General features: G+C 36.7%; 1 protein-coding gene across 1 annotated transcript; it reads left to right on the top strand.

Annotated features, from left to right (window-relative positions):
- The first annotated feature begins 259 nt into the window (after window positions 1-259).
- On the top strand, window positions 260-1,513 carry LOC117316314 (glutenin, high molecular weight subunit 12-like). Its single transcript, XM_033870853.1, has one exon. The coding sequence runs from the start codon at window positions 260-262 to the stop codon at window positions 1,511-1,513; it is 1,254 nt and encodes a 417-aa protein (XP_033726744.1).
- The last annotated feature ends 21,069 nt before the right edge of the window (window positions 1,514-22,582 follow it).

Genomic DNA, 22,582 nt, shown 5'->3' with positions numbered 1-22,582 from the left:
TTAGTGTTTTCTGGTTGAGACATTCCACGGTATAATTACTACTACAGCCACACACACACATACATCATACATATGTACTACCCCCGCAATACAGTTAACACATGTACAAAGCGATCACCTTCCACTAACTAAAGTAAAAGGGACTAAAGCTCTAGAGAATCTGAAGACATAAGAAACACTTGGACTTTTAAGTGTATTCACACATTGGGCCTAAAATTACTACAAAGTCAGTAAAAATTAAACAGATACTAGGCCTACAATGTATGGTCTATATGTTACCAGTAAGTGGGCCTACACAGAGTTACCGAAGGTTATACAGGGCCTACAAGGTTACTATAAGTCTATACAGGGCCTACAAGGTTACTGTAAGTCTATACAGGGCCTACAAGGTTACTATAAGTCTATACAGGGCCTACAAGGTTACTATAAGTCTATACAGGGCCTACAAGGTTACTATAAGTCTATACAGGGCCTACAAGGTTACTATAAGTCTATACAGGACCTACTGAGATACTATAAGTCTATACAGTGCCTACAAGGTTACTATAAGTCTATACAGGACCTACAAGGTTACTGTAAGTCTATACAGGGCCTACAGAGCTACTATAAGTCTATACAGGGCCTACAACGTTACTATAAGTCTTTACAGGACCTACTGAGTTACTGTAAGTCTATACAGGGCCTACAAGGTTACTATAAGTCTATACAGGGCCTACAAGGTTACTATAAGTCTATACAGGGCCTACAGAGCTACTATAAGTCTATACAGGGCCTACAAGGTTACTATAAGTCTATACAGGGCCTACAAGATTACTATAAGTCTACACAGGGCCTACAGAGCTACTATAAGTCTATACAGGGCCTACAGAGCTACTATAAGTCTATACAGGGCCTACAGAGCTACTATAAGTCTATACAGGGCCTACAAGGTTACTATAAGTCTATACAGGGCCTACAGAGCTACTATAAGTCTATACATGGCCTACAGAGCTACTATAAGTCTATACAGGGCCTACAAGGTTACTATAAGTCTATACAGGGCCTACAAGGTTACTGTAAGTCTATACAGGGCCTACAAGGTTACTATAAGTCTATACAGGGCCTACAAGGTTACTATAAGTCTATACAGGGCCTACAAGGTTACTATAAGTCTATACAGTGCCTACAAGGTTACTATAAGTCTATACAGGGCGTACAAGATTACTATAAGTCTATACAGGGCCTACAAGGTTACTATAAGTCTATACAGTGCCTACAAGGTTACTATAAGTCTATACAGGGCGTACAAGATTACTATAAGTCTATACAGGGCCTACAAGGTTACTATAAGTCTATACAGGGCGTACAAGATTACTATAAGTCTATACAGGGCCTACAGAGCTACTATAAGTCTATACAGGGCCTACAGAGCTACTATAAGTCTATACAGGGCCTACAAGGTTACTATAAGTCTATACAGGGCCTACAAAGTTACTGTAAGGCCTACTGGCCTTATAGCTACAGTTACCATTAAATCATATAGCAATACATGTACAAAGATCCAGTCTTCTGCATGCTTTGTTACATCTCTCCTACTTTCCTTTGTTAGAGAAGCTGGGGGCCATTATTACATGGCGACAATGTATTGACCCAACCTTACTGTCTTTTGTGTATCGCCAAGAAAGTGAGCTAACAGCATTGTCAGGCAGGGAAATAATTGGAATGCGAATGATTACATGGTTTTGTTGAAATAAATTCCATTTCTTTAAAATTTTATGTCTGTACAGCAACATAAAATGTTTCAATTGGAATAATAGATGCAGAATTCACTTAATAAATTTAAGATTTCTTTTGAATTCTGTATCTCTTCTTTGCAAATAATTGGGGAAAATACAAGAAATTCTAACAAATCGACAACCCTATCATGCTTTCACGAATTTCTAGCTTTATCTGAAACATTGGTATGAATACAATACCGTGACCTTTGACATTATATTGCTTTGACCATTGATATCGGCAAAAACTCGGAACAGATGTATAAGTATGAACACACAGCTACACAATATCAGGGCTGAAGTAAATGTTGTCTATCTGTTATTTAAATACAATACAATTTGTTTTATCTATTGATCGAGGACGTGTCAGTTTTATACACCACAGGTTTACAGGTTGGGGATGGGCAGATTATGATTAAACTTCAGCCTTTTATTGATGGTTCTGACTTAACAAATTTTTATTTTAACCCTCTGCTATTCTGACAGAAAATATTTCAATGTTCCACAGGTCCAAGGAGGACTGCTTTCCATACAGTCAAAAAAGAAAATTCTATCATAAATAGTGTTATATTGGAGCTCAGCAGTCCTGTGCCATGTTAGAAATTCTGTCCCCTTCCAGCAATTTGCCATTTTATTGTTTCCATGTAATTCTATTTAATTGTTTTGCTGCCATAACCACCAATCCCTGTCACTGCAACACGCCAGGCCAGCAACCAACACACAAAATACATCATGATGCTATCCCACAGGCAACTACAGGGCCTGACTCCCAAACATTAGGATTGTAACAACAGGGCCTGACTCCCAAACATTAGGATTGTAACAACAGGGCCTGACTCCCAAACGTTAGGATTGTAACAACAAGGCCTGACTCCCAAACATTAGGATTGTAACAACAAGGCCTGACTCCCAAACATTAGGATTGTAACAACAAGGCCTGACTCCCAAACATTAGGATTGTAACAACAGGGCCTGACTCCCAAACATTAGGATTGTAACAACAAGGCCTGACTCCCAAACATTAGGAATGGAATGACAGGACTTGACATCCAAACATTAGGATTGTAACAACAAGGCCTGACTCCCAAACATTAGGATTGTAACAACAGGGCCTGACTCCCAAACATTAGGATTGTAACAACAAGGCCTGACTCCCAAACATTAGGAATGTAACAACAGGGCCTGACTCCCAAACATTAGGATTGTAACAACAAGGCCTGACTCCCAAACATTAGGATTGTAACAACAGGGCCTGACTCCCAAACATTAGGATTGTAACAACAAGGCCTGACTCCCAAACATTAGGAATGTAACAACAGGGCCTGACTCCCAAACATTAGGATTGTAACAACAAGGCCTGACTCCCAAACATTAGGATTGTAACAACAAGGCCTGACTCCCAAACATTAGGATTGTAACAACAAGGCCTGACTCCCAAACATTAGGATTGTAACAACAGGGCCTGACTCCCAAACATTAGGATTGTAACAACAAGGCCTGACTCCCAAACATTAGGATTGTAACAACAAGGCCTGACTCCCAAACATTGGGATTGTAACAACAGGGCCTGACTCCCAAACATTAGGATTGTAACAACAGGGCCTGACTCCCAAACATTAGGATTGTAACAACAAGGCCTGACTCCCAAACATTAGGATTGGAACAACAAGGCCTGACTCCCAAACATTAGGATTGTAACAACAGGGCCTGACTCCCAAACATTAGGATTGTAACAACAGGGCCTGACTCCCAAACATTAGGATTGGAACAACAAGGCATGACTCCCAAACATTAGGATTGTAACAACAAGGCCTGACTCCCAAACATTAGGATTGGAACAACAAGGCCTGACTCCCAAACATTAGGATTGGAACAACAAGGCCTGACTCCCAAACATTAGGATTGTAACAACAGGGCCTGACTCCCAAACATTAGGATTGTAACAACAAGGCCTGACTCCCAAACATTAGGATTGTAACAACAAGGCCTGACTCCCAAACATTAGGAATGGAATGACAGGACTTGACATCCAAACATTTGGATTAGCAGTTTTCCTTAACTGCTACATTCATGGATGGGCTATAATTCACAGTCATGGGCTTATTGCTGGACAAATACGGTATATAACATAGCATTACATTGAATATTCACTATCAAATTAAACCACAGCTCCATAAAACCAAAAAACACAATACACCACAAGTTTGAACATTATCAGTATAAATCTAAAGGAAACATTTCATAAAATCAAAGCTATACACAAGTTTCGTTGTCGGTTTCATATGATGACGCCCCCGGCGCATGGCAGTCTATCACATATACCGGTCACTTCCTTTCCCCATCATCTAAACATCTGTAATAGATGTCCTAAGAAAGCATTTCATCACTTGAGAGTGGCTGAATTGTGCTGGAGGGGACAGTCAATAGCTGACCAAGTGTAGTGTTGGCTGACAGCTCTCAGGAAAACCAAGCCATATCCATAACAGCAAGTAATTCTGCTGTACTTTTACTGGTTAATTCTGATAGATTTCTTACTATGTCTATAAGATATACAGTACAAGCTGTTTCCTAGGGGCTTTTTAGATTGATAATCGGCCCCAATATCAACTGAAATTTTGAAGCCTGATTTGCGGAATCTGTAGTTTATTCCTAAATGTGTCCTTCACGATTCACATTTTTTTGGGGTCATTTTTATTTTTACAAAAAAGATTCAGAAATGCCCCAGGCACCGAAAAGAGTGAAAAATGTCCTGACAGAACTTATTGGTTCAAAATGTAGTATTGTTGTAATTGGGTTCAGAGTTAGGACAGTTTTAACCCCATTAAAAACTCAGGAGTGTTAATTGCCATAAATGCTTCATGTCTCATTATTATAAGCCATATTCATGTCCCTACAATAACACATATTAAAGGACATCGTAGGCCCACAAGAATCTACCTTTATTTAGTGATTTAACTACAACTTTCCATTGAGTGATTTTGTATGCATAGCGAGTTATACTGATGTCTCAGTTGAATGGTATATAGAGGATATATTGAATAGTATCCCGTTGAATATAACATATATTTCATGAGTGTGAAGCACGAGTGAAAAATATCGAAATATTATGTCATATGAGTGAAATGAATGTTAACGGGAAACCATTCAATTTTCTTTTTATTGCATTTTATATGCTTATATACAAAATTAAAAACATGGAAAATTAACAGTATCAAAAAGTGCAGGAATCAGTAACATTATTCATGACGTCATCTCTTTGTGACGTTACTCCACATCAACTTGACGGCGCCATTTTGAAAGGACTGATCAACGCAATTTAAGCGTGTTCTGCTGTTATCAGAGAATCTGTGCTTGAACAGCCAATGTCAAGTGAGTATTTTGTCAAAAACTAGCCAAATATTTCAGACATACAGCAAAATAACCCATTTAACTATCTTTGCTTCGATTGGGAAATTCGGCAAGTTTCAATGACGTGAATACAATGGTTCGCTCTGATTCATCAAAAACGAAACATTTATATTTTCACTGCAAAACCTTATATTTTCACTGCTCATCACTGCAGTAAAAAAATTTAAGTTTTATTAGTTTAATAAATAGAGGATATCTAACAGTGTCTTCAGTAATACCAAATATATTTCACCAGTGGGGCTAATATTTTGATATTTTTCACGAGTGCGCAGCACGAGTGAAAAATATCAAAATATTAGCCTCACGAGTGAAATATATTTGGTATTACTGAAGACACTGTTAGATATTCTGTTTATTACATTTTTTATCAACGAAAACCCTACCCCGTATGCTAACTAGGCCTACAGCGATAATTTGTAAACAAAAACAGTAGTTTCCCCTGTCCAGGTGCTGACATATATGTCGGGCTTTCTGATTGGTCAATTATTTTGGTATTTTCTAATCATTAATTTGATTGGTCAAATCAGCAAAAGTGATATTCTTCACTAGTGAAAAATATCACTTTTATAGAATGAATAATTTTTTATATTTCACTGGTAAAAATGTAATAAATGTTTATATTTCACTGGCAAAATGCAATACATATATATATATATTATATATCTAATTATACAATGTATAACCTTATCTCTAACAAACACACCTTTTGTGAAATTAATTTATCAATATATATCTAAATTTTCATTTTTATAAAACCATTGTTTTCATATAACTATTAAAAATCTGACAATTGAAAATATATACTCGGGGTCATATGATGTGGAGTTTGGTATTAGAAACCTACAGTATATTAATGAATTTTTCAATACTATTCATGTGCACTTTTTACCTGTGATAGGATATATAGCTATGGTAGATCAATGGAGCGAGGTAGGCTACTAATGTAAACAACATCTAACACATATCTATAAAAATCACAAAGCCATGGAAGCTAAATGATACCTTTTTACACAGCAAAACTACTGTATTCATCTGCAAATACACCCCTGACCACAAATATGTCCTGATCATTTTTGCAGAATCACAAACATAACGAGAGTAATAAAGCCAAACTTGGTTCTCCTCAAATTTAAACTCAATAATATACTTTTACACAAGGGGAGGGCGATTTTAGTTATTTGAGGGAAAATATGGTACTAAAGGTTTACACAAGGGGAGGGAGATTTTAGTTATTTGAGGGAAAATATGGTACTAAAGGTTTACACAAGGGGAGGGAGATTTTAGTTATTTGAGGATAAATATGGTAAGTGATTTATATATTTCTGAAAGATAAGAGTTAAATTCCATCAAGTTACTTCACCTCACAATCCATCAAGATTTTAATTGAAGTATTCATTTATGGTCTTTGAATGACCACTTAATTCAAAAATTGTTATTAGGAATTTTTGTCTGTATATATGTAGCCTCAAGTTACAATTGAGAATGATGTTTATAAAGTCCTACCAGAGTGGATGTCTCATGTGATATGGACAGTCTAATATCCCTACAGGGCTTTCCACTTATTTAATTTTTACAACCACGCTAACACCTGAACATTTACAAAAGATAGTAAGCCATTGTTATTCCTTGGTCATCAAGATTGGAAAGCATGACCACAAAACTAGAGAATTTGACCACTAGGAGAGTTTGACCACAAAGACTGGACATATTTGTAAAACTATCTTTATTCGTTGGCCACCAAGACTAAAAGGTTGATCACAAAACTAGAGAATTTGACCGCTAGGTGAGTTTGACAATTAGACTGGACATGAGTTATTTACATCAGACAATCCTTATTCCTTTGGCAGCCAAAATTATAAGAAGCATCATCACAAATCTGGAGAATTTGACCACTAGAGGGATATAGGTTACATTTAGGGAAAGTTTGACCATTATGACTGGGGAGAGAATTTGACCACTAGAGGGAAATAGGTTACCTTTAGGGAAAGTTTGACAATTATGACTGGGGAGAATTTGACCACCAAGGCCGAAAGGAAATTTAATATCTTGACCACTAAAACTGGAGGAAAATTTTAATACCAATAATTTTGACCACTACAGATAGAAAGAAAAGTTAGATCCCAAGAAAGTTTGGTGGCCAATTCTGAAATTTTACATTGAAATGCTCTTTCTTTAACTAACATTTATCTGCAAACTAAATAAGCCCTTGCCCACAAGAAACAACCTTCATTTTTGCAAAAAACATCAATCTAAAAATGTACGCTAAAAGTGATTCACAATTAAGCCCTTCCAAACTTTTAATACTAAACTTTTACAATAGGATAGTTGGCTTTTATGAGGATAAATACAGTATTTAAACAATAAGACTTCTACCCTCTGTGCTAAGTAAATACATAAGTATGTATATACACTACTTCAGCTATATGACTAGGAATACTGTGTAATCCCTGTATGACATCATCGGCCATTGAACCTGGACTTCCACTAAGTCTCCAGAGGTGTATTAGTACCATTATATATATACCCACTATATTTATCACAGTCTCTTTATGGCCATTGTGTGTCCAGCACTCCTTAATATAGCAGGTTTAGATACTTATATATACCTATATCATCTGACTGCTGTGTTACTGAGTTAGCATACTGATTCTGATGCACTCAATTTTTATCTCGTTAATAACTAAATTTTGACAGATAAGCACATTGTTATGAATTAGCGCACATATTTTATATGCCATAGAAATAGTGGATAGGATGTGTCATTAATGCTATCCCTATTCAGCAAGACTTTTCCAAAGCGGCAAAAATAAGATTACTTTTAAAATGTCAATGTTAATTTGACAGTGCTTTCTGTAGACTTTTATAAGGCAACTCCAGATGATCATTTCAAAATTTTGATGAGTATTTAATAAATTTATTTGAGTGAGTCACAGAAAAAGGCCTGAGAATATATAGCTCGGACGCAAATATCTATGTCCCCTTTCTCTAAATAATATTTATATTTGTAAGACATTTTAAAATTTCTAATGGATTAATATTTCTCAGATTGTCAAATTTATATGACATCTTTGAAAGCTGCCTGAATACATAATCATATATACTACAGCAAATCTTATCTAGAGGATAAATTATCCAAAATTTGTTGGTGGTATATGCAATAAAAAGTAATCAAACTTTTCATTGAAGTATTTTTCCTAAATACAACAGACATGGATAGACTTATTACCAGCCATATGCCTGTTTTCAGATGACTAGGGTACATTTATCTTTCTTCCTTATGTTAAATTTTAGTCAATTTCTAAGGTCAACGATGAGATCAAATCAGTTGAAATCATTTCATTGATAATAAATTAGTCATTCTATGTAATAAATTAGTCATTCTATGTAATAAATTAGTCATTCTATGTAATAAATTAGTCATTCTATGTAATGATCTATACAGTGTGTCCTGCAGCTATTCCTCATTGAAAGTCATGTCAATTCATATGAAATGCAATGATTTCCTCACAACAAACAGAAACAGATTTATTTTACATACTATCCGCACAAATTTTTATCTTATTCCAATGGACGGACTCAACAGGTTGGGAATTCGAACTCCTTCAGAAATTCGAGTCAGTCTCGATTTTGTGAGGAGACATCCCAACCAGCTCAAAGGTTTGGGAGCACTTAACCGCGGCTCTTGTTTCGAATAGTAAAAACTCTATGACATAAACTGCTGTATACAAAATAAAACCAGGCATGGCATTAATACAGTACTGTATATACCATCAAAATGATGTGTACGGTAATCTAGAATTAACATCAGCTAAGGTAGATTAAAATGTTGGTCCACTACCAACACCAAAAAAAGGTACAGAAAGTTATAGCTTTTTTATACCTTTTTAGTACATTTTTTGTACCTTTTTCAAAAAGCTCAAAAATAAGTCCCCACCTACAAATAAGCCCCTGTCCACAAATAAGCTCCTATCCACAAATAAGCACCATGCCCACAAATAAACTCCGCACACAAATAAGTCCCATACCCACAAATAAGTAGCCATCCACATAGTAAGCTTAAAAGTGGTCCACAAATAACCATCCCCACACTTTTGAAATACTTATATAAACTCTTAAACCGTGGATGGGCTTATTTTAGGATAAATATGTTATGTAGCATACGCTTATAGTGGTACTAAAGGATTCTTATTAAACCACAATATCTCTGGTCAGTGAACACCATATCCTTTCTCATTAGTCAAGAATGGGCATGTCTCAGGGTGATTGTCCTCAGAGCTTTATATTAGTTTCTATTGGTACAACAGGACTGACATCATTTTCTTCCTAACGAGAATTGGATCAATTCTGATAAACACAGGTCTAATCCAGATCCCAGGTTGTCATTTGTCTGTCTCAGAAGGACAATTTCCTCAGTATTAAATCATCTCATTCACAATCTATCAGCATTACTGTCGAGGACCAACAACAGCTCTGAGCTTAGTGAAAATGTTGTATTTTTCTGGGGTCTTATTTTTCACAATATTTGCAGATAGAGCAAAACCACAAAAATTATATACAAATTGTACTGCAAAAGTAATGTATCAGTGTTACTTACATAAGTTAGTTATGAATTCTTAATTGGCCATCAACACAAGGAAGGTCATATGTTGTTAATCTGATTGGGATTTAATTTTTCACCATTATCACTGAAGGCATACAAAACTACAAAAAGTAATTTCTCAAATACAAAATGAATAGAAAAAAATTATGGCCTGTTCCATATTTTTTTGTTAAAAATAAGGCATCTTTATTTTCAACTTTTGTAAAAATAGCAAATAACTAAAAACATTGCTTAAGTGAAACAATACTATATATGTACTATTATAAACCCTGTTTAAATTTAATATAAAGTCTAAGCCCCTCATTTGTATGGAGAAACTTCGAATTTATCAGACTGATTTGAGTGTACCTAATCACATATTTCTTAATGATGAAATCTATAAATTAATAGCAAAGTTTAAGTTGTCATTCTAAACACTTTTTTTAAATTTTCGTACAGAAGATTTCATATGTGTTAAAATTTCTAAGACTTATAAAGAACAATACATTTATATAGACCTTCTACATGACATATAATAATGAATTGATACAATAGAAATATGTATGTTGGTTTTTATTTCGGACTGATCTTTTTTTTTTCCAATTTTAGAAATTATTTAAAAAAAATTCTGACAATTCAGGTCAAAATTTAGGGTCCAAAATCGAGTCTTCTCCCTCTGTTATAGACCTGGAAGTGCTGGCAAGGCTGTAGTGTCAACATCACATTGTTAAATTGTACAGTGATGGAGGTCCTACATTACAGGATCCGATTCCCAGACAAGATACTGTTGACCTTTACTAAAACAGCATTCAAAACAATAGGAGACAATGACACCTTTTCATGAAGGTCGCACAATAAAAACCTGTTGTTATGACCAAATACACCCTATAGTCATCACAGCCCACTAGTATCAATCAAATACACCACAAACCCTTGAATTTTAATTTTAATTAATTAAAACTTACAATAATGCTAAAATATCTGTTCCATTCTATCATGTCAATGAAGATTTTTTTTCTCTATATTAAGTCAAATTTAGATTTAAATTTCATCAATTAATTAGTTAAAACACATTCCAATGATATCATTTGTAAATTAAAATTAAATTAAAAAAAAAAATTCCAGCAAACACCTATTATGAGTAAACAGATAAAAACTTACATCAGTTATACAGGACACTGACCTATACCTACAATGTAACTATGACCTACTTTGGGCCCAAGGCAACAAGATCAGTTTCAGAAATATAAATTTTAAGAGAGAGATATCTATCTACTGAAGATACTGCCTCAGTAAATCCTGAAGGCTATATTGCTTTAGCATATAAATACAGTGCAAATCTCAATGCACAGGTATAATGTTATCTATACTCTGTGTGCATTTTCCAGAGATAAATATATTCATACATTCATATATACACTATCAGTTGTCACCTTCACGAAGCCATAAATATACCTGTATTCAAATTGAAATGTCATTTGGATGTCGATTTATCAATATACCTGTACTGGTTTATCAGTTACCGTAGCGGTCCTAATAATCTCGCTATTCACTTCTTTGATAACAAAATTTAAACCTTAATTAATCCAGTTTCAACTAAAAATCATGTAATAATGCAATCAAATTTGTTCAGAATTTTCTGGAAAGAAAAAAAAACATGAATCTTCTAAATGTAAGCAACAAAACATTTGTTACAGTAACAAGCATACTGAATGTTGCTAAAACAATATATGTCCCTAACACGCCTCTTCCAGCTATTACATTGTAGTTATTTTCGAAGAAACTTAGATTTTCTAAAAGTAGTAAAGGTGACCTTGACCTTGACCCAACAAGTTGTCTCAGATATTATGGTCCTTTGCAATTTTATTAAGTTTCATCAAAATTCCTCATTCATTGAAGCTGATAGAGCGCTGACAAACTCTGGTGTTTCGTACATGTGTAAGTACAAGATGGACAGAGATTCCACTCGTGGTTACCATGCCTGGTAATAACACAACCAATATCTATTACAAATCAGTAGAATTACCACAAAAGTTACTTCATGGTCCTGTTGCGATGTAAGCTTACATAACCTCTAAAATTTGTGTCTAGATTAATATGTTGGCCCCCTACAATGTACATGTACTAGTATCCAGTGGTAAGCTCAAGTTTGGTCACCAATTCATCCATGTCTGTTGCAGTTCAGTAATAATGCTAACTATTCAGTGCTATACCCATTGCCCTGATAGAAGCCCATCCATTCCCCATTCTTTTAACAGTTTATGTCTTAACAACCTGGGCTTATTACAGGATAAATACGGTATGCACTTTTTCTGCTTATAATGCATTATCACGCTGCGTTTAATATCCCTGCCAATATGAACATGTTGAGTGAAGATTCCTCATCAACTACAGCCAAACATACTTTGTTACATATATCCACTCCTCGTAATCAGAAATGATGTAAGATTTCTACAGGAATATGAAATACTACCTATATTGACCGACATCCTATATACCAGGTAGTCCATATTGCCATCACTGCATGTATCTAGGGGGGATGATTGAAGGGAAAAAAACAGTAGGGAGCTTGGATAAAGACACCTCACTCTGGAACAACTTAAATCTATCATTAATATATCATCAGAATTCGCAATTTAGTTAATTATATCACTTACATTTTAATTGGAAAAGAAGAAAAAATAAACAAGAGAATTTATGAGAAGGTGATGAATATCTTTTATGAAAGAAGTTCTTTTAACTCTGTAAAAAGCTTTGAGAATATAACGTAATTCTGCTCTAAGAAACACTTAATTAAATTTAATATTTAGAAGAATTTTATCACCAGGTTTGAAGCCACTTTGATACTCCTACAATTTGGATTTCTGACATTCTATACAGCAGGTAGTACAGATGGCACCAGTACTAAGTCAGCACTCTCAGTCAGCTATATCACATGGCACCAGTACTAAGTCAGCACTCTCAGTCAGTTATATCACATGGCACCAGTACTAAGTCAGCACTCTCAGTCAGTTATATCACATGGCACCAGTACTAAGTCAGCACTCTCAGTCAGTTATATCACATGGCACCAGTACTAAGTCAGCACTCTCAGTCAGTTATATCACATGGTACCAGTACTAAGTCAGCACTCTCAGTCAGTTATATCACATGGCACCAGTACTAAGTCAGCACTCTCAGTCAGTTATATCACATGGCACCAGTACTAAGTCAGCACTCTCAGTCAGTTATATCACATGGCACCAGTACTAAGTCAGCACTCTCAGTCAGTTATATCACATGGCACCAGTACTAAGTCAGCAATCTCAGTCAGTTATATCACATGGCACCAGTACTAAGTCAGCACTCTCAGTCAGTTATATCACATGGTACCAGTACTAAGTCAGCACTCTCAGTCAGTTATATCACATGGTACCAGTACTAAGTCAGCAATCTCAGTCAGTTATATCACATGGCACCAGTACTAAGTCAGCACTCTCAGTCAGTTATATCACATGGCACCAGTACTAAGTCAGCACTCTCAGTCAGTTATATCACATGGCACCAGTACTAAGTCAGCAATCTCAGTCAGTTATATCACATGGCACCAGTACTAAGTCAGCACTCTCAGTCAGTTATATCACATGGCACCAGTACTAAGTCAGCACTCTCAGTCAGTTATATCACATGTCACCAGTACTAAGTCAGCACTCTCAGTCAGTTATACCACATGGCACCAGTACTAAGTCAGCACTCTCAGTCAGTTATATCACATGGCACCAGTACTAAGTCAGCACTCTCAGTCAGTTATATCACATGGCACCAGTACTAAGTCAGCACTCTCAGTCAGTTATATCACATGGCACCAGTACTAAGTCAGCACTCTCAGTCAGTTATATCACATGGCACCAGTACTAAGTCAGCACTCTCAGTCAGTTATATCACATGGCACCAGTACTAAGTCAGCACTCTCAGTCAGTTATATCACATGGCACCAGTACTAAGTCAGCACTCTCAGTCAGTTATATCACATGGCACCAGTACTAAGTCAGCACTCTCAGTCAGTTATATCACATGGCACCAGTACTAAGTCAGCACCCTCAGTCAGTTATATCACATGGCACCAGTACTAAGTCAGCACTCTCAGTCAGTTATATCACATGGCAACAGTACTAAGTCAGCACTCTCAGTCAGTTATATCACATGGCACCAGTACTAAGTCAGCACTCTCAGTCAGTTATATCACATGGCACCAGTACTAAGTCAGCACTCTCAGTCAGTTATATCACATGGCACCAGTACTAAGTCAGCACTCTCAGTCAGTTATATCACATGGCACCAGTACTAAGTCAGCACTCTCAGTCAGTTATATCACATGGCACCAGTACTAAGTCAGCACTCTCAGTCAGTTATATCACATGGCACCAGTACTAAGTCAGCACTCTCAGTCAGTTATATCACATGGCACCAGTACTAAGTCAGCACTCTCAGTCAGTTATATCACATGGCACCAGTACTAAGTCAGCACTCTCAGTCAGTTATATCACATGGCACCAGTACTAAGTGATCAGCACTCTCAGTCAGTTATATCACATGGCACCAGTACTAAGTCAGCACTCTCAGTCAGTTATATCACATGGCACCAGTACTAAGTCAGCACTCTCAGTCAGTTATATCACATGGCACCAGTACTAAGTCAGCACTCTCAGTCAGTTATATCACATGGCACCAGTACTAAGTCAGCACTCTCAGTCAGTTATATCACATGGCACCAGTACTAAGTCAGCACTCTCAGTCAGTTATATCACATGGCACCAGTACTAAGTCAGCACTCTCAGTCAGTTATATCACATGGCACCAGTACTAAGTCAGCACTCTCAGTCAGTTATATCACATGGCACCAGTACTAAGTCAGCACTCTCAGTCAGTTATATCACATGGCACCAGTACTAAGTCAGCACTCTCAGTCAGTTATATCACATGGCACCAGTACTAAGTCAGCACTCTCAGTCAGTTATATCACATGGCACCAGTACTAAGTCAGCACTCTCAGTCAGTTATATCACATGGCACCAGTACTAAGTCAGCACTCTCAGTCAGTTATATCACATGGCACCAGTACTAAGTCAGCACTCTCAGTCAGTTATATCACATGGCACCAGTACTAAGTCAGCACTCTCAGTCAGTTATATCACATGGCACCAGTACTAAGTCAGCACTCTCAGTCAGTTATATCACATGGCACCAGTACTAAGTCAGCACTCTCAGTCAGTTATATCACATGGCACCAGTACTAAGTCAGCACTCTCAGTCAGTTATATCACATGGCACCAGTACTAAGTCAGCACTCTCAGTCAGTTATATCACATGTCACCAGTACTAAGTCAGCACTCTCAGTCAGTTATATCACATGTCACCAGTACTAAGTCAGCACTCTCAGTCAGTTATATCACATGGCACCAGTACTAAGTCAGCACTCTCAGTCAGTTATATCACATGGCACCAGTACTAAGTCAGCACTCTCAGTCAGTTATATCACATGGCACCAGTACTAAGTCAGCACTCTCAGTCAGTTATATCACATGGCACCAGTACTAAGTCAGCACTCTCAGTCAGTTATATCACATGGCACCAGTACTAAGTCAGCACTCTCAGTCAGTTATATCACATGGCACCAGTACTAAGTCAGCACTCTCAGTCAGTTATATCACATGGCACCAGTACTAAGTCAGCACTCTCAGTCAGTTATATCACATGGCACCAGTACTAAGTCAGCACTCTCAGTCAGTTATATCACATGGCACCAGTACTAAGTCAGCAATCTCAGTCAGTTATATCACATGGCACCAGTACTAAGTCAGCACTCTCAGTCAGTTATATCACATGGCACCAGTACTAAGTCAGCACTCTCAGTCAGTTATATCACATGGCACCAGTACTAAGTCAGCACTCTCAGTCAGTTATATCACATGGCACCAGTACTAAGTCAGCACTCTCAGTCAGTTATATCACATGGCACCAGTACTAAGTCAGCACTCTCAGTCAGTTATATCACATGGTACCAGTACTAAGTCAGCACTCTCAGTCAGCTATATCACATGGTACCAGTACTAAGTCAGCACTCTCAGTCAGTTATATCACATGGCACCAGTACTAAGTCAGCACTCTCAGTCAGTTATATCACATGGCACCAGTACTAAGTCAGCACTCTCAGTCAGTTATATCACATGGCACCAGTACTAAGTCAGCACCCTCAGTCAGTTATATCACATGGCACCAGTACTAAGTCAGCACTCTCAGTCAGTTATATCACATGGCACCAGTACTAAGTCAGCACTCTCAGTCAGTTATATCACATGGCACCAGTACTAAGTCAGCACTCTCAGTCAGTTATATCACATGGTACCAGTACTAAGTCAGCACTCTCAGTCAGCTATATCACATGGTACCAGTACTAAGTCAGCACTCTCAGTCAGTTATATCACATGGCACCAGTACTAAGTCAGCACTCTCAGTCAGTTATATCACATGGCACCAGTACTAAGTCAGCACTCTCAGTCAGTTATATCACATGGCACCAGTACTAAGTCAGCACTCTCAGTCAGTTATATCACAGTCATTAAGAGGAGATTGCAATTCTATCAAAATCCAACTACAACCTCCACATGTATGTTCTCATAAAAATACTATAAAATTTGTATGGATCCTCAAAGCTGTAATAGTTGTTTTGAAGAAAATATGATGCTTATCATGTTGTATGTGTCTTGTTGATACCAAGTTGTATGTGTCTTGTTGATACACTCAACTCTGTCTAAATGATACATCCAGCTTTGTGTATTTATTGACCTTTTCGCACCATGTACCTGGGCCCTCCAATTGGAGGCTCGCCACATCTACTACATTACCTCAACACAAGCTGCTGTTTCTGCACAGAAAATATATCTCTATTCCAAACACAACTGACAACAGCATAATTTACTAGCTAACTTTAAAATCAATTCTGACTCCTGCGGAAGGCTACGTAACAGGCAAAAAGACAAAGTATACACTTAACAAAATTTTAAACAGTCTGCTCGACTAAAGATAAAGACACACCTCTCCACTACAGACTATGTAACAGTCAAAAGACACACTGCTCAACAACACTATGTAACAGTCAAAAGACACACTGCTCAACAACACTATGTAACAGTCAAAAGACACACTGCTCAACAACACTATGTAACAGTCAAAAGACACACTGCTCAACTACACTATGTAACAGTCAAAAGACACACTGCTTGGTTACAGACGATGTAACAGTCAAAACGACGCACTGCTCAACTACACTATGTAACAGTCAAAAAGACACAGTGCTCAACTACACTATGTAACAGTCAAAAAGACACACTGCTCATCAACTACAGGCTATGTAAACACGTACCTCTCAACTACAGAACTCTGTGCCCGTAAGAATTGTTTTTCATGAAGTATACCAATTCATCAGATGACAGAAAATGTTTCTATTCTTACATGTACCTACTGTAAACTTATGTCCATCTCTCTAATCTGCACCTTTTCCATGTGTTGATTGAAAATAAAAACCTTCCTCTGTTCACTATTCATCCTCTCAATTTTTCATACTATTGCTACTTCTGTTTATCTGCCTATATCCTTTTCAAGCCCCCCCCCCCCCCCCCCCCCCCCCCCTTGTTTTTATGTCAATCCCTCGAGCCCTTCCTTCTGTTTCTCTCTTTAATGTGTCTCATCCTATAAGTTTATGTACCTCCTCTATCTTCGTTTCCTCTATCCTTTCCTTTTCACTTTTGTATATAAATCTTCCCTCTATTCCCTCCTACTTCAATCTTCCCCTTATTCCCTTCCACTTCAATATTCCCTCATTATGTACTCGTTAAATTAAATCTTCCCTCTATTCACTCCTTATGTACTTCAATCTTCCCTCTATTCACTCATTATGTATTTCAATCTTCCCTCTATTCACTCATTATGTATTTCAATCTTCCCTCTATTCACTCATTATGTATTTCAATCTTCCCTCTATTCACTCATTATGTATTTCAATCTTCCCTCTATTCACTCCTTATGTACTTCAATCTTCCCTCTATTCACTCCTTATGTACTTCAATCTTCCCTGTATTTCCTCCTTATGTCTATTCCCTTCTTTTTTACTCCCATCTTCTTTCTGTTTGTACTCTCCCTGTATACTTCCATCTTTCCATCCATTGCCATTTCCACTTCCTCTTGATTCCATAATATACTTCCACTTCATGGACATTTTTCATCAACAAATGATGGAATTTTACACCAGTATTTCCATTATGATAGGTTTCCAAGCATACAAAACTGATTGATTCGGTCTTGCCATGAAGCAGAATATTATTAAAGTGATTTATTAATATTTCTCAGATACAAACTCTCAAAATTTCTACACTATATCTGTAATTTGTTGGTTTGATAGGAAATTGAAAATGCAATATCATCCTATATTTCTGATGAGTAATGGTAATCTGTGGTTATCTTACAATTTATTACATACAAAGACAGAGTATTAATGATCTGTTGGTTCCTAAATAGGCAGCTGGGTCGATATGTTTCAACACAAATAAATCATTCTGAACTTCTCTGGCCTTGTCCACTAATACCTACAGCTATCATGTTAGCTCCCATATATAACTACTTAACAAAGAATTATCTCCCCTTAATTAGCTAATACCCAGGTTATATTACTTCTGTTTGGTATCTATTTTGTTTTCATAAATTATCTCCCTTTTCAGCTCGCTGGGACAAAGTCCATGGAGGGGAGCTTTTGCTATACCTCTTGCATTTGCATCCATAGACAGCTAGGTTAAGTTTTTATAAAACAGTGTTGTGTCAATACTAATAAGGATACAGCTGAGGTATTTGACAGGTATTTGACAGGTGTGTTCCTTGCCACAAGACCTTTCCATTGGTATAACATTTGTAGACCTTATTGACCTTGACCATGACTTTCGACCTTCATTTAAAAGATTAAACCTTGGCCACAGTATGTTAATTGTGTTAAATGTTAGTGGGAAAATAAAATAACTGCCATCATTAATTGATCTGTTTTTATTTACTTTTTTAACAACGCATAAATTTAACCATTTTAAATAGAACAGGACCATGTTAAAAATTGTCTCCAATTGGAACATTGAAATCAAATATGTGTTACTACATTTGCAGACATGCTGACCTTGACTTTGATCATTGACCTACTATTTAAAATCTAATTCTGAATTTCAACCAACATGACAACTCTTGTTTAAAATTCTACATATAAGATAAATGTTGTTATTGGTAAGCCTGCGATAAAAACTGTTATGTTTAAGAATTCCATTTATTATCTTCCTTTAGAAAAGATATTTTAAAAAATCCCTAAAAATCTGTTGATTATTTCGCTTAACAAAAGCTACATAAAATGTTTTAAAATGTCCATTATTATGTACCCATCTTCAAATTCAATGCAAAATTTCAAACTGTTGTCAATCTATTTTCTCCCCTTAATAGAATATGACCAAAAAGATTAGCGGTACTTGTAATATTCCTGTTCAATGAAATGTCTCCCCCCTTAAATGCTTATTTGATCAATATTACTTTAACTTATATCAAGGTGTTCATATTTAATCATTTCTTTCAAGCACAAAATGTAACATTTTAAATTGTGGAAACAATAGATATTACAGATTTAAAAGAATTAATATTTTTAACAGATTCAGAATAGATAAATTAATTAAATTTCTCTGTAACATTGGTCATGATTGATGGAGGAGTCTGGATCCTCTACTATCTTTATCTGATTTCTACAGAAGTGTTTATATACATTTATATGGGTGTACTGTTACAGTGCATGCATTGGCAATGTGCTGCCATATAGATTTAAGGGATATTGCCAGCATAAGCCACTGTGGAAAAGCTTTTAATGTTGGTTGTAATTCAGGTAAACTCTTGTGATATCTGGAAAAGCTTAGCCGCTTACATTTTATTTCCGCCATTTGTAGATATGCGAATTGTAAAATTCTACGTCTTTTTATCTTTCTGTTCTATGTTGAAATATAAATGGGAGAGAAATGATAAATTCAATAACTATTCTTGTAAGTTAGGCTGTGGAATAAAGAAATGAAAATAGTTCTATTTTCTGTTAATGTTTGACCTTTACTAAAAGGCTACTTTTGTGGTCTACAATGGAAATTACGCAAAAGGAAACTGCATATTATCACCTGAGGCTTAGAGAGTTCTTACCATGGAAACAGATTCTGGGGGTAATATTTCAAAGTTCATTGATATTTTGTCATCAAGATATAACGGATTCTATTGTTTACTTGCAAAGAGATGTTTACCTTATTCATTGGAAATATTATCTATGTATTTTATGCTCATGTCTTAAAACATTTTAAAATAAAAAAAAAAATAAAAAAAGAGAGGTTCATTCTGAATTATTTCATATTAAGAATCTCAATAAATATCTTAAGTTTCTTGTTGACCTTCCTGGTTTTGAGGGGCCACGTACAATAACAATAAGTTGATTATAGCATTGGCAATGTAATATTCTCAGGTGAAGATCAGAGGTGCGAGTTTGATGCTCCCTACCCATGCCAGTTTGTTTCTCAGGATGCTGAGAAACAGATCTGTCTGTGCTGTCATGGACAGGGCTCCTGTATACTGTTCAGTGAAGTAGTCACCAACTACTACCAGGAGTCATGTAGCAGAGAGGTGTATCTTTTGACTGTCACAGTCTGTAGCGGAGAGGTGTGTCTTTTGACTGTCACAGTCTGTAGCAGAGCGGTGTATCTTTTGACTGTCACAGTCTGTAGCAGAGCGGTGTATCTTTTGACTGTCACAGTCTGTAGCGGAGAGGTGTGTCTTTTGACTGTCACAGTCTGTAGCGGAGAGGTGTGTCTTTTGACTGTCACAGTCTGTAGCGGAGAGGTGTGTCTTTTGACTGTCACAGTCTGTAGCAGAGCGGTGTATCTTTTGACTGTCATAGTCAGTAGTTGAGAGGTATCTTTTGACTGTTACATAGTCTGTAGTTGAAAGGTGTATCTTTTGACTGTTACATAGTCTGTAGTTGAGAGGTATCTTTTGACTGTTACATAGTCTAGTTGAGAGGTATCTTTTGACTGTTACATAGTCTGTAGCGGAGAGGTATCTTTTGACTGTCACAGTCTGTAGCGGAGAGGTATCTTTTGACTGTTACATAGAGGGGGCGGGGACGCTACACTACAGGCTATGTTCCTTATTTACACGACGGATGTGTAAACAGAGTCCTACTTCATCTCAACACGACATATAACTTCCTCATCTACCAGCTGAGGAGAGTATTAATCCATGTACAATGAAATGATACTTCCATAATTTCCTGGCCATTGTGGATTCGATCTGCATGGCTACAGCAATGGAGACGATCAAAGTTATATCTCCATGTATGATTGCCTGTGTGACATATTGCCCAAGGTTTGAATCTGTTGGATAATTTCATGACATCTGAGACATTATATATATAAGATACATCCTCTTCTCTAATACAGAACCTCTGCAGTATTAGCAGTAGTCCTAGTTTACTAGCCTTACTGTCTTGTGTACAAAATGTTTGGATGTATTCCGACACTCTAGTGACCTTCCCTGTAATCACTCAAAAAATCAATGGGAAAAGAGCCTGGCATCTGTACAGCAGAGCACACTGTAAAATCTGGACTCCAATAAAAATGCAAAACCAGGATTGTGGAGCCCACAATTCAAAATTAGTTTTTCTGTTAATCTGAAAGCCTTTAGTGTATATTTACATTATACATATTGTGTGTAATACTAGTTTAATCTAATGTTATACGTCAATACAATGGCTTTATACATCAATATGATTCACATGAATTTGTTCCACATCTGATGGGACTGCTTTCAACTTGACCCTCGACTTTGATGTTTGAGTCTGATGTCTGCAAATTCTAAATCGTTTCGTTGATTGTTGCGTAGAACTATTTTTTAATGGTGCATTGATAGTTTTGTGGTAGTAAATACGCAGAAGTGTTATCAATGAATGGATATTTTCCTGTGCGATGTAGTCGTTCATGTCAATCGGGGTCACTCGTACACAAGAAAGGTAAACAAAACAGTAATTTGCTTGTTTTGAATGTCATCAACTCGTAGATGATTGTTGCAGGATAAACAGAATACATGGTAAGTATCTTACAATACCAGGTTTATTTTTGGCTCGGAACAGGCTCGTCATCTCGTCTTTTCTAACCCTTGCCAAAAATAAACCTTGTATTGTAAGATACTAACCATGTATTCTCTATATCTGTCACCCCAGGTTCACAGTCTAGACATTTGTGTAACCTTGAATCCTGGTATATGACCTTGCCTCAAGGTGTATGACCTTAACCCCTGATTTATGACCTTGACCCCTTGTACAAAATGTTGACCACTGGTGTATTACCATAAGGATCGATGTTGTGAAAAAGCTATTATTAACCTACATGGTCAAATGTTGTTTGACACTGTTGTGATGCCTATAAGCCTTGATGTATATGACTTTAACCTCATGTATGACCTTGGTGTATGACCTTACCTTGGTGTATGACATTAAACTTAATGTATGATCTTGACCCCAGATTATGAATTTGACACCTGATGTATGACCTTGATCACTGGAGTATGACATAATCAACTCTCGATCGATATATGACCTTGATCTCTGGTTTATATAACCCCCAGTTTATGACTTTGCTATAGGTATATGACCTTGACCACTGGTGTATGACATTAACTCATGATATATGACCTTGATCGCTGGTGTATAATCCCCGGTATATTACCTTGCAATAGGTATATGACCTTGACCACTGGA

The sequence above is a fragment of the Pecten maximus genome, chromosome 18, assembly GCF_902652985.1.
Source record: "Pecten maximus chromosome 18, xPecMax1.1, whole genome shotgun sequence".
Taxonomy (NCBI): domain Eukaryota; kingdom Metazoa; phylum Mollusca; class Bivalvia; order Pectinida; family Pectinidae; genus Pecten; species Pecten maximus.
This window is presented reverse-complemented; position numbering and strand designations above follow the sequence as displayed.